This window comes from Pituophis catenifer, unplaced genomic scaffold (assembly GCF_029215685.1).
Source record: "Pituophis catenifer annectens isolate HBS135680 unplaced genomic scaffold, rPitCat1.0.hap2 SCAF_10, whole genome shotgun sequence".
Lineage (NCBI taxonomy): Eukaryota > Metazoa > Chordata > Lepidosauria > Squamata > Colubridae > Pituophis > Pituophis catenifer.
Genome location: NW_027256890.1, coordinates 3,626,195 through 3,640,052, shown reverse-complemented (window position 1 = coordinate 3,640,052; position 13,858 = coordinate 3,626,195). Strand labels below are relative to the sequence as shown.

The window sequence follows — 13,858 nt, the reverse complement described above, 5'->3', positions numbered from 1 at the left end:
TACATTTAGGTCACTAGATAATATCTAGTGATATACGTACTAGGTAATATCATCAGCCCTTGATAATGTTACTGTCAGGTTCCGGAACGGCGCGGTAAGGGAAAACTCCAGACAACGGTGTGAAGGTTGTTGCAATGTCATTACCTTCACGCTCCGGCACGTTCCAACAATCACCCAGTGCAGTCTCAGTGAAATATTGTCAGCTCTACTGTGTTTCCCCGAAAATAAGACCCTGTCTTATATTTTTTTGAACCCTGAAATAAATGCTTGGCCTTATTGCCGTGCGCTTAAAAGCCTGATTGGGCTTATTATCAGGGGATGTCTTATTTTGGGGGAAACACAGTAGTTGCTCTGTGCTCTCACCACCTTTTTAAAGCTGCCACGCTCCACCTCACGACTCTACCCCTTTAGCTCCACCCTCCCAGCCATGCAACGCCTCACATCCCTAGCTGGACCCCATCTGGGCTAGCAAATCCTGATTACTCCTGGGTGGAGATCTGGCTATCAAGCCTTGATTACACCTGGGCAAACCCTGATCAATCCTGGGCGGCCTGGGCGGTTCTCTTGATATTGAGCAGGCATGGGGCCTCCGCGCAGGCGTGGAGCCGGCCACTTCAGGCCCGAACACCTGCTGTTTCCTGAGAGGTGGCGGCGGTCCCGGCGGTGACTGAGAAGATGGGGGGTGGGGATGGGGGGGGAAATGGGGTGAAAATGTAGTTGTAAAACTTTTGCAATTAAAAAAAAAAAAAAGAAGATGGAGGCCACGTCGGCGGTGCCAGAAGCGGCAGGATGAATAGAGCAAGCCGGCGATGAGAACAGGAGGCAGGGCGAGGCTTTCTGGGCAGTATGTGGGGTGGCTGGTGCAATTTTCCATTGGTTGCCGTCCCCGCTGGAATGGTTGACAGTTATGACCTGGTTGGGTTATGAAATGTCTGGAAGAAAGCCACCAAGCTCAGAAAGCACCGAGGACCCCCCAGTCGTCCTCCTCCTCCACTCCGCAAACCCTGCTCCCTTCTAGCACTGATGATGTCAGCTAGTGTGGTCATGAAAGTCTGCCAGAAAAGCATCGAGCTCAGAGAGCACCGAGGACCCCACAGTCCTCCTCTTCCTCCTCCCTCCCTTCTCTCTTCTCCTTCTCTATTCTGAAAATCCCATTCCCTTCTAGCACTGATGATGTCAGCTAGTGTGGTCATGAAACGTCTGCCAGAAAAGCACCAAGCTCAGAGAGCACCGAGGACCCCACAATAATAATCCTCCTCCTCCTCCTCCTCCTCCCAATCTCCACTCCCTTCTAGCACTGATTATGTTACCTAGTTGGGTCATGAGACGTCTGCCAGAAAATCACCAAGCTCAGAGAGCACCCACAGTTCCACCTTAAGCTATAGCTAAGATCCTCTATTGGTTTCCTCCACCCCCCGATTTAGTGGTTTAAAAATAACGGAAGGACAATGGCTTGCAGAGACTTTCTGGATGACTGTAGAGGCTGGATGAATTGGAAACAGCCTTTCTACGAGGAAACTTGCACCAAGCCAAGATGGAAGCGAGAGAGAGAGAGAGAGAGAGAGAGGGAAAAAAAAGCCCAGTGAAAAATGGATGGGTGTTGCTGTGTGCCTTGGATTAACCCACAAATACTATTGGATGACTAATGGAGAGCTGGCAAGACAAGCATTCTTCTAGGTTTATCCTCCCATTTCCTTCCTGTCTTAGTCAACATGGCCAGGAGTGAGGGACAGGAGGAGCTGTCAATCATGAAAGGTGGAGGACCGTCTCTTTGAAAGGGTCCAGAAGTGCCCAACTACTCAAAGGGTCAATCATGAAAGATGGAGGGCCTTGAAAAGGTCCAGAACAGTGTTTCTCAACCTTGGAAGCTTGAAGATGGGTGGACTTCAACTCCCAGAGTTCCCCAGTCAGGGTCTCCAATCTTGGCAGCTTTAAGCCTGGAGGACTTCAACTCCCAGAATTCCCTAGTCAGGGTCTCCAACCTTGGCAGCTTTAAGCCTGGAGGACTTCAACTCCCAGAGTTCTCCAGAATCTGTCAGAACCTGCTAGATTTCACCCCTGGTCCCAGGGTCATGTGATTCCTTTTTGAGACCTTCCGACAGGCAGAATCAATGGGAAAGTCAGATTCACTTAACGACCGTGTTACGAACTTAACCGCTGCAGCGATTCACTTATCAACTGTGACAAGAAAGGTCCTAGAATGGGGCGAAATTCACTTAGCAGATGTCTCACTTAGCAAGAGAAATGTTGGGCTGAATTGAAGTCGTAAGTCGAGGACTACCTGCCTTAGTGTTATTTTTGCTGCATGTCTTCTCTGTGGATTTTATCGAACACAAATGGCCGGCGGTCCTTCTGGGAGGCAGGGGAATATATTTTTTTGAAAAATTAAAGGCAGGGAGAGCTGGAGGATAACCATTTTGGCCGCTCAGGCCGAGAACTGGGCATGGGGGGGGGGCTCGTGTGCCCCCCCACGCCTCGTTTTGGCCGGCAGGATGCTGCTGAAGGTGTACCCCCACCGCTGGCCCGGCCCTAGGAGGAGAACTACAATAGTAATCCGTCCCTCGAAGAAATCCAGTTTGACACCCCTGGCTTTAGATGAATACTTAAGTTAGGGGTTCAGTTACTTTTAATAAAGTTTTGGTTTAGGCAGCAGGCTTTTGGGGTTAGAGGTTGCATTGAGGGTCTGAAGTCTACTTGGGTTGTTTGGCGGTTTAGCTTTGTTACTACTGCGTGCAGACACACCACATTGCAATAGCAGATTGTGTGACCTGGGCCTACTCCTTAAGCCAGATGAAGTTAGGTAGGATGGTCGGTCGGTCGGTCGGTCGGCGGATCTCAAACGAGGGCGGTTTAGGATCGAACAGTGTTGTGTGAATGCAAACGGTTGTATCCCTCTAGAGAAAATTGCAAATTTGCAAAGCCAACGACCCCCTTTTCCCACTTCCACAAACTGACAATTAGGCAGAGACAGACACACAAACACATGCACCACTAGTGTGATGACTCATTTTACGGTTGAAGAAAACCTGCATTTGTGGTTTGAGCAGGAGGCTGTTTTGACCCAGGACAAAAACGTTGTTGTGTGTTTCCTTTGCACCCCCACCCCCTCCAAAGGTTTTAAAAAAGAACCCGGGGCCAGAAATATCCGCAGTGTATAAAAGGGCTTTATTGTTACGTGATGGGGCGCGCTGTGCATAACACAACTGCACACGTGTGTATGTGTGTGCTTGTGTACTACGCACATGCCCCCGGGGAGGACTCTGTGACCTCAAAAGCCGGGCGCTCGATGGTGTGGAGAGCGTTGCGCTGGAGGGTTAACGTTGGCCTCGGCGGAGATGAATCACGCCAAGGCTGTAGCCAGCCCCGAAGGTTCCCGGTGACGAGAGCGGTGGTTTTATAGCTCATGACTCATCTCGGCTCGTTGACGGGCGCAGAGCGGGGCCGTGTTATTCCAGTAGATTGCAAAATCATAACAGGAATGTCGTGGCGAGTCCATGGCTCAACTATGCAAATCCCCAGGAAGCCATTTGAGCCGGAGAGCGTGAAGCACGCCACACGGGGATGGCCGAGCGATGAAGAGGCCTCGGGCGCTGCAGGCAGAAGGGACACTGGTAGTGCTGAAGTCCCGGGGAGAACAGGCCTGGGAGGTGAGCCGGGTTCCTGAGAACGAAAGGAGAGGCGCACGAAACATTTGGCCGGGAAAGGAAAAAAACAAAAAAGAAAAAACAAATTCCCTCCACCCTACTTGTTATCTTCCACCGGAGGCCAAGGGACACCCCTCTCTCCTGTCCTTTCCTGACCCAGAGAAGTGGGAGGGGATTATTTCTGAAAAGGACTGGTTGAACCACCCCCTACCCCTGCCCCCATGATGGAGAGGGGGCAGCTTCACGGGGTACGTACGGAAACCTCTCCGAAGGCGCGGGAAAGAACCCCAGGAAAAGTCTTCGTCTCGTCCCCAATTCACCCGTCCTTTGTTTCCCCACCCCCTAAAAGCAGAACTAAGCAGAAGGTGGGATGGGGGGGGCCCTATAAAGGCATACACCCCCCCTCCCCTCCCTTCCCCGTCCCTCTGGGCCAGCCAAGGGAGCTTGGAAGCGCTTGTGCTGTTTGTACGCTCGAAGTGTGCCGGAGAGCCATGCCAAGAACAGGTCCCAAGAAGGGGGAAACAAAACAGCCGAGGCACAGCGCTTTGAAGCACAGCCCTGGCCGCACGCTCCACGCACTGTTTACAGGAGCCCCTGTGCTCTGGGGGAGATAAGTTATCGCGCTGGGCTGGGGTTGCCTTGGTGATTGAGGGGGGGGAGTGTTGCCTGCGGGTGCCCTGGTGTGAGCTTGCACAATGGTGTGTGTGTGTGTGGAGGGGGGGAAGAACGCTGCTGGGATGCTGAATGCCCCGGGGCGGGGGAAGTAGAGCTGCGCCACGCACGGGATGCCGCAAGAAATCAGAGCAAAGGTCAGGCGTTGTTTATAATTTATGCTGCGCCGCAGCAGCGGAGGAGAGAGGGAGGCACGGTGCCAGCGGCTGCCAGGCATTCAAAGTTGGGGAGGAGGATTTTTGGCCTGGGAGGGAAGGGGGGGGGAGCCTTGCGGCAGCAACCCAGGAACAGGGAGGGGTGGCTACGCAGGCAGGATTGTTTGCAACCTGCCGGATGATTTGAGTCGGGAGGAGTAAAACCAAGATGTGGGTCGAGAGGAAGAATGCGGTGGTGGGTTGAAGCCGATTCTCCTCCTCTTCTTCTTCTTCTGCACGGGACCAATTGCGGCTACCATGGTTGGCGTCTCGGCTTGGAAAGGGCCCCAGAAGGCCATCCATCCCATCCCCCTTGGCTCGGGGCAGAAATCCTAATTGGAGCATCCTTGTTGTCTTTTGCAAATTTCCCTGTGTGGGTTTGGAGGAGGGCCATCTGTGGGCTGCCTGACTCATTTAGGCAGAAGTTCACCAGGCTCGTGCTAGTCGAAGAGATTTGTCATGGTGCTCCCAGCTTGCCAAACCCAACACAGACAATCCCGGTCCTTAGGGATTTGAGAAACAGAAAACTGGTCCTTGTTTGATTCCTTGACCACAAATGGAGTCCAAACTTTCTGTGGCTAAGTGAGGCATTTGTTAAGTGAGCTTTGCCCCATTTCACGACCTTCCCTGCCACGGTTGTTAAGTGAATCTCTGGAAGTTGTTAAGTGAGTAACACGGTTGTTAAGTGAATCTGGCTTTCCCGTGGACTTTGCTTGCCAGAAGATCACAAAAGGGGATTGTGTGACCCCAGGACATTGCAACCGTCATAAATATGAGTCAGAAACCAAGCATCTGAAATTTTGATCATGTGACCATAGGGATTCTGCAACGGTCATAAGTGTGAAAAACGGTCGTAACGCACTTCTTTCAGTGCCATTGTAACTTTGAATGGTCACTCAATGAACTGTTGTAAGTCGAGGACTTATCTGTACAGAGTTGGAATAGGATTAGGGAGAGCAGGGGAGAGCTTCACCTTCTGCTGTGGTGGCTCACTGGCCTACCTCGCAGGGGTGTTATGGGGATAACATAGATAGGAGTGTTCCAGATTCCTTGGGGGGGGGGGAAAAGGCTGGGTCTAAATTGAATTGATAGTGGCAACTTTGTCCTAAATGGGCAGATAAATAATTCGGACGGGCCCTTTAGCTGCACCAAACAGAAGGTGAAATCGACGTGCATGGAAACTGAGCAAGGAGAGATTCAACCTAGAAATAAGGAGGACTTTTCTGACAGTGAGAACAATCAACCCATGGAACAGAAGTTGCCTTCGGAAGTTGTGGGAGCTTCATCCCTGGAGGTTTTCAAGAAGAGACTGGACTTCCATCTGTCAGAAATGGTATAGAGTCTCCTGCTTGGGCAGAGGGTTGGACTAGATGACCTACAAGGTCCCTTCCAACTCTGTTATTCTATATTCAGTGGAATGACTTTCCTTCAGAAGTTGTGGGAGCTTCATCACTGGAAGCTTTCAAGAAGAGACCGGACTGCGATTTGTCAAAAATGGTGTAGGGTTTCCTGCTTGAGCGGGGTTGGACTAGATGACCTGCAAGGTCCCTTCCAACTCTGTTATTCTATATTCAGTGGAATGACTTTCCTTCAGAAGTTGTGGGAGCTTCATCACTGGAAGCTTTCAAGAAGAGACCGGACTGCCATCTGTCAAAAATGGTGTAGGGTTTCCTGCTTGAGCGGGGTTGGACTAGATGACCTGCAAGGTCCCTTCCAACTCTGTTAATCTGCATGACACAGGTAGCATGGTTGCAAGCTTGGATTTGCATTTGTATTTGGTTCTTGATTGACTGGATCGTGACTCAGCCTTTATTTGTGGAACAGGGACTGCAATCATTGGTGAAATGTAAAATTTGTTACTACCGGTTCTGTGGACATGGCTTGGTGTCTGTGTGTGGGGGTAATATGACTGAGTGGGCATGGCCAACCTTTTTTTTTTTTTCTTTTAAAACCATTTTTTCTCTAACCTCTTTGGCTGAAGAGGTTGTAGAAAAAATGCTTTTAAAAGCCTCTGATGATCCCAGCTGAGCCGCGCGATCATCAGAGGCTTTTTTTTTTTTACTTTTAAAAGAGCCTTGGTAGTACAGAGGTTTAAGGCACCCTGTTATTAAGCTTATTAAGACCAGCTGCCTGCAATTACTGCAGGGTTCGAATCTCTCCGAGGCTCAAGGTTGACTCAGCCTTCCATCCTTTCTAAGGTAGGTGAAATGAGGACCCAGTTTGTGGGGGCGATAAGCTGACTTTGTATAAAATATACAAAAGTATGAAGGCTATTGCTTAGTGCATTGTAAGCCGCCCTGAGTTTTCGGAGAAGGGCGGCATATAAATCAAATTTAAAAAAAAAAAAAAAGCATTTTTTCATCGGAAGAGGTTGTAGAAAAAATGATTTTAAAAGTAAAAAAAAAGCCTCTGATGATTGCGCAGCTCAGCTGGGCATGGGAGGGAGGAATTTTTGCTACCGGTTCTCCGAACCACCCGCCGTCATCGCTACCGGATTGGGTGATCCGGTCCGAACTGGGAGCATTTCACCCCTGTCTGCAATGCTCCCCTCCTCTTGGTTTTTTTTCCCCCCTCTCCTAACAACTCCTCTGCAAATTCAGTTGGGCCCAGAGAGGGGCTGGTTCAGTGTCTCCAGACTTACAGGATGTGTCTTATGGTTTCTCATCCAGCCCGCTAACCACTCCACCACCCTGTCTCTCTGCACACTCCCAGGGGGAGGCTGAGGTCTTGCACGTGAGGGTACTAAAAGTGCCGCTGAGCCGAGTTTTGCGTGCAGAGCACCGTTTCGCTTTCGAAGTAGATTCAGAAGCGATGCAAACAGGTCCATGATGGGGCTGGGAGATGTGGCCCTGGTTTTACTCACGGGTAAAACTGCCTGGGGTGGCACATTGGAAAGTCAAAGAACTCGAGATGGCAGCGGCAACGGTGTAGCCGAAGCCCCGCCTGTTTTGTTTATCGGGCGTCTTGTAGCCTCTTTGCAACATTGACATTCCGGTTTGGTCATCCAGATTGAAAACGGGCCAGCGTGTTTATTATTATTGTTTATTGGTTTGTTAAGCAATAGCCTTCATACTTTTGTATATACCCCCCCCCCCCAAGCGGTGTTCTTTTTTATACAAAGTCAGCTAATTGCCCCCACAATCCGGGTCCTCATTTTACCTACCTCGAAAGGATGGAAGGCTGAGTCAACCTTGAGCCTGGTGAGATTTAAACTCGCAGTAATTGCAGGCAGCTGGCAGCTAAGTGCTACTTAAGTGCTACTTAACAGCGCTTTAGTCCGCTGCTCCACCAAGGCTCCTTGGTGGAGCCTTGTGTTCCCCCACAACTTTGTTGGGAAAATAGGACGAGGAAGTATGTGCGCTGCCTTGAGTTACTTATAAAATAATAAAAGCAGAATTAAGATGGATAGATAGATAAAGAGATAGATAGATAGATAGATAGATAGATAGATAGATAGATAGATAGATAGAGATTGACGGATGGATGTATGGATGTGGGGGGATATAGATGGATGAATGGGATGAACAGATAGATGACAGAGATGAATGGATGGATGGATGTTGAGGGGTGAATATGGCTACATATATGGATTGATGGATGGATGGAGGGATATGGAGGGATATGGATTGATCAATGGGATGAACAGAGAGATGATGGATGGATAGATGAATATGGCTAGATATGAATGGATGGGATGGAAAAGTGGATGGGATAGCTAGCTAGCTAGACGATAGATAGATAGATAGATAGATAGAGATTGACGGATGTGGGGGGATATGGATGGATGAATGGGATGAACAGATAGATGACAGATGAATGGATGGATGGATGTTGAGGGATGAATGTGGCTACATATATGGATTGATGGATGGATGGATATGGATTGATGAATGGGATGAACAGATGATGGATGTACAGATGGATGGATGAATGAATGTGGCTAGATATGAATGGATGGGATGGAAAAGTGGATGGGATCGCTAGATAGCTAGACGATAGCTAGCTAGCTAGCTAGCTAGCTAGCTAGGTAGGTAGGTAGGTAGATGATTAAGAGAAGATAGATAGATAGAGATAGATAGATAAACTGATATCTGTAGATAGATAGATAAATAGATAGATAAAGATAGATAAACTGATATCTGTAGATAGATAGATAGATAGATAGATAGATAGATAGATAGATAGATAGATAGATAGACAATGATAGATAGACAATGATAGATAGATAGATAGATAGATAGATAGATAGATAGATAGATAGATAGATAGATAAGATGGCTGTAGCAGGGTGACAGCAATTTGGTCACTTTCTCACAGATTTTTCATTCAAGATTTTTTTCTTTGCTGGGCTGTTTTGCAACACATGAGGAGGCTGAAACTGTAAGAGTCATGTTGCATATATGATGTATTCTCTCATGCTTTGGACCCCTGTCGGAGCGCGTGTCACGATAGAACCGTGTCGTACGTAATTTCTTTCCCATAAACCTGTTGAAAAAGAGAAACGATCAGAAATCATTGTGTGGGAACAGAAGAGAGGAGAAAGCGTAGACCAAGTCTGGCGTCTCCTTAAGTTTGAAAGCGAGAGTTCGGATGGTTTAGTCTCCTCCAGATGTTCAATTTCCCTGTTTTTGATTCTCCTTCCCTGCCTCGCAGCAACAGCAGCAGCAACAGCAGCAGCAACAGATGCCCCGGAATAACCAAGAAGAAAAAGAGGAAAAAGAGAAAGATGCAGAGAAGGAAGAGGAGAAGCCAGAATCTGAAAACGACAAAGAGGAACTGACAAAGTAAGTCTGGGAGGGAAGGCGTTTGCTTTCCAAGAAAAAAAGACTTAGTGTTGCATTCGTTTCTCGATTTTTGTGACTCACTGAGCGATGCTTTCCTTTGGGGGGGGGGGAGGGGGAGGTGTGTGCAGACACAGGAGTTTATATTTTTTTTTATTAAAGTTTGTAATAGGGCCAAATGCAAATAGAAACAAAAGTCGGGAAAGAGAAAGAAGAACAAAGGGGGGGGGGGAAACGAGTGATGTTTTTCTCTTCTCCAAACTTTGCTCAAAAACCCAACTCGGTCTTTCCCTGTTGCCTTCGTGCAGCTGATAATATAAAAATAACTATAAAAATAAAACACAAACACCCATCCTTCACATTCTATACAGTTGAATTGAAAACCCCTGATATTGCATTAATATTGCACTATACAGTAGAATTCAATATAGTTACTGCTCTGGGATAGAAGCTGTTTTTCAGCCTATTTGTCCTTGTTTTTATTGCCCTGTACCAGCTGCCAGATGGTAATAGCCCCAAAAAAATGGGTACCCAGGATGAGATGGATCTTTAAGAACATTTTGAACTTTCTTAAGGCAGGGGGGCTATCAAGCTCTTCCAAAGAGGGGGGAGGGCAACCAATGATCCTCTGGGCAGTGACGTTGACCCTCTAGAGCGCTGTCCTATCTGCCACTGTGCAACTGGCAAATCACACACAGGTGCAGTAAGTTAAAATACTCTCTATGGTGCAGCGGTAGAACTTGGTCACCAGCAGTTTTCCATTCAGTTGTTGTTTCCTGAGAAGTCTCAGGTAGTAGAATCTCTGCTGGGCGCTTTTGACCAGGTCTGCAACGTGAGCCCCCCCAGGTCAGGTCCTCTACACCCAGAAACTTAAAACTGGCCATTTGCTCCGCTTAGTTTCCATTGATAAGCAAGGGCTGGTTATCAATTTTAGCATCTGGCTGGATGTTCAGTGGAAACCCGTTGGCTTCTATCAATGGTCTGATTTTGATTCTGTCAAAGGGTCACACCTGCTGATCCCCGGTACAAATTTGATCCCAGGATACCTCATGATGCTCCGTGTGGTTGCAACGGTGATGTATCTCGAGGTCTTCCTGAAACACGCTGAAGGAAAAGCAAAGACAACTTCCTGCTTCTAAGAGTAGCAAAATGCTTGATGGTCATCGAAAGTTGCAAAAAAAAAAAAAAATTGACTTGGAAACGCCGTGCCCAGGGAAATAAGCATTTTTAGACCCTGATGGAAGAGTTGGCCGACTTAAGCCTTGGCTGGAAGGAACATTTGACTGGGTTGCGTCGGTGTTGCTCTGTTGGGAAACTGCCAGTTCGGATGGAAGGAGGAGTCGATCAAGGGCCTAGCTTGGAGTCCTTGCATAGCCACAAGAGGCATAAGCTGCACTTCCAAGATCCACGAAGCCTTATCTGGCCGTTCCTGGTGGAAGATAGCAATCTGGGCAGATTCTTGTAACATAGGCAGAAATCAATAAAGTTGAGTTTAGCTCTTTGCAACGGCGACCCTGGTTGCTTCCACCTGACCCCCTCAGCCAGATCTCTCCTCCTTCCCACTTTTGGAAAACTTAGAAAAAAATCAAAACTGATGTAAATTGGCTGCAGTGATGTTCTACCTTTCTGCAGAAAACCCAACCTGATTGTCTCTCTCTCTCTCTCTCTTGCTCTGGTTCCATCAGGGAGAAGAACGAGGACACGTCCGGCGAGGACAATGACGAGAAGGAAGCCGTCACCTCCAAAGGGCGCAAGACGGCCAATAGCCAGGGCTGGAGGAAAGGACGCATCACTCGATCCATGGCCAACGAGGCCAACCACGAGGAGGTGGCTGTGCCCCAGCAGAATTCTGAGCTAGGTAGGTCTCCGTAGCACGGATGAACGGATTCAGGGATCGAGAAGGGATTCCCGCTGGTGAAGTGAGGAGGGGGGAACCTCTCAAAACAAGGGCCGAAAGGACAAGACGTGTGTATGTGGTAGGGTGTGTGGATTTCTTTCTTTTTTTTTAATGGCATTACGCTGGAAAAGAAGAGTGGTGCAATGTCCTAGAGATGGAGCTCTCGCCTCACAATCAGGTGGCTGTGAGTTCGATCCTAGGTAGAGGCAGATATTTCTCTCTCTGGGCACATCGAAAATGTATCTGCCGAATATAACTCTGCATTGGCGACAGGAAGAGCATCCGGCCATTAAAACATACTGCTAGCCCCCATTCAGTTGCCCAGACTCCACCCCGCAAGGGAGCCTGAGTGGCGTAGGAGGCTAATGCCTCCTACTAAGACAGCATTTAACATCCAGCTGCCTGCAATTACTGCGAGTTCAATTCTCCCCAGGCTCAAGGTCAACTCAGCCTTCCATCCTTTCTAAGGTGGGTAAAATGAAGACCCGGTTTGTGGGGGCAATAAGCTGACTTTGTATAAAATATACAAAAGTATGAAGGCTATTGTAAGCTGCCCTGAGTCTCTGGAGAAGGGCGGCATATAAAAATTAAAAAATAAAAAAAATAATAAAAAAAATTATGGGGACGTTAAAATATGTTGATGACTGTGCTGGGAAAGAATGCCCGCGCGCACGCGCGCGCGCGCACACACACACACAGAGCCCAACCTTTTCCAAGCAGGAGCCTAAACAGGGAAAGAACAGAAGTCATTAGAAAACGATGCATTATCAATTCTAATTTTCTTCCAACGAGGGACTGGAATTCTAAACAGAGACCATTATGTTAGTTTTTGACCTAAACTAGGAAGAAGAATACAGGTAGTTCGTTTAGTGACCACTGAAGAAAGGCACTTATAACCTTTTTCCACCCTTAACGACTGTTGCAGGGTCCCTGGTCATCATCATCTCCTTTTAACGACCCCATAATCCCTTGCGGGGTGGAGTCTGGGCAACTGAATGGAGCTAGCAGCAGATATATTCTCATCGGTGTCCAGAGTGGGAAATATCTGCCTCTACGTAGGATCGAACTCACAGCCTCCTGATTGTGAGGCGAGAGCTCTACCTCTAATGAGCGTCTGGCTTTGCAAGAGAAATTTTGGGTCGTAATTCGAGGACTCCCTGTACACCACAGTGAGGTGGTTGATTCTCTCTCCTTCCCCCCCCCCTCTCATATCTCTCTCTCTCTCTCGTCTATCATCCATCTATTTATCTACCTACCTACCTACCTACCTACCTACCTCTCTGTCTCTCTATCATCTCTCTCTCTGTCATTCTATCATCTATCTATCCATCTTTCTATCCATCCATCTACCTACCTACCTGCTTACCTACCTACCTCTCTGTTCTCTATTATCTCTCTCTCTGTTGCTCTCTCTCACTGTCTCTCTATCATCTATCATCCATCTATCTATCCATCTACCTACCTACCTTCCTCTGTCTCTCTATCATCTCTCTCTGTCTCTCTCTCTGTCTCTCTATCATCTATCATCCATCTATCTATCCATCTACCTACCTATCTACCTACCTACCTGCCAACCTACCTACATATCTACCTCTCTGTCTCTTTATCATCTCTCTCTGTCGCTCTCTCTCTCTCTGTGTCTCCCTGTCTCTCTCTCTCATCTATCATCCATCTATCTATCCATCTACATACCGACCTACCTACCTACCTACCTACCTACCTATATGTCTCTCTATCCTCTCTCATCTCTCTCTCTCTCCACCCACCCACCCACCTACCTACCTACCTACTACCTACCTACCAGCTCACTGTGGTGTACAAGGAGTCCTCGACTTACGACCCACAATTGAGTCCAAAATATATATAAAATCTGTATAATACTAAACATAATTCAAAGCACTGCTTTCTCAAACTGGCAAGTAAGAATAAAACAAATGTAATTCTCTTTTGCTTTGGAAGCGACAGACGGTATAGGTAAGGAAGTCAGAAATGGCCCTGGTTTTTCTAGGACAACCTGGAAGGGCGTGCCGAGAGATTTGTTCCAAAACACGGGCGGAGCCGGAGTGAAGAAGTAGGACAGGAGATGACAAATTTTGGATTAAAATCCTCTGGAAAGCCACTTCCTTCTCGACAGACCGGCAGTCTTCTGCTTAGATCTTGTGAGAAGTTGCTTCTCTTGGCCACTTGAGGGCTGTGGAGAACTGAGAAATCTTATTTTGGAAATTTGACGGGGTGGATCCCGGGATCTGGGCTTAGTTCGGCTTAGCTTGAATGGGAAGACCTGGTAGATGATTCAACTGGTAGAGCTTCAGTTGATGAACTGGTGGAGAGCTGGATTTAGCCCTCGGGGCTGACTTGAGCTGCACTTTTGTTTTACTCTTGTGGTTTGATTCTAGATCCGAAAACCAGAATCGTCAAGATAAAGACGATTCACAATAGTAGCTTTTCCTCTTTTTATTTTTGCTTTATTTTATTCCTGCTTTTATTATTTTTTATAAATAACTCAAGGTGGAGAACATACCTAATGCCCCTTCCTCGTTCTGTTTTTTTTCCCCCCAACAAAAACAACCCTGTGAGGTAGGCTGGGCTGAGAGAGATATAAAACCAGTTGGGTGGCCTAAAGTCACCCAGCTGGTTTATATGACTAAGGCAGAACTAGAACTCACATCT

General features: G+C 47.8%; 1 protein-coding gene across 1 annotated transcript in view; it reads left to right on the top strand.

Annotated features, from left to right (window-relative positions):
• NCOR2 (nuclear receptor corepressor 2) overlaps positions 1 to 13,858 on the top strand; it is a 170,045-nt gene that overhangs the window by 52,377 nt on the left and 103,810 nt on the right. Inside the window, 2 exon segments of the mRNA XM_070951279.1 lie at positions 9,164 to 9,294; positions 10,977 to 11,149. Of these exon segments, the coding sequence (XP_070807380.1) occupies positions 9,164 to 9,294; positions 10,977 to 11,149 (304 nt within the window).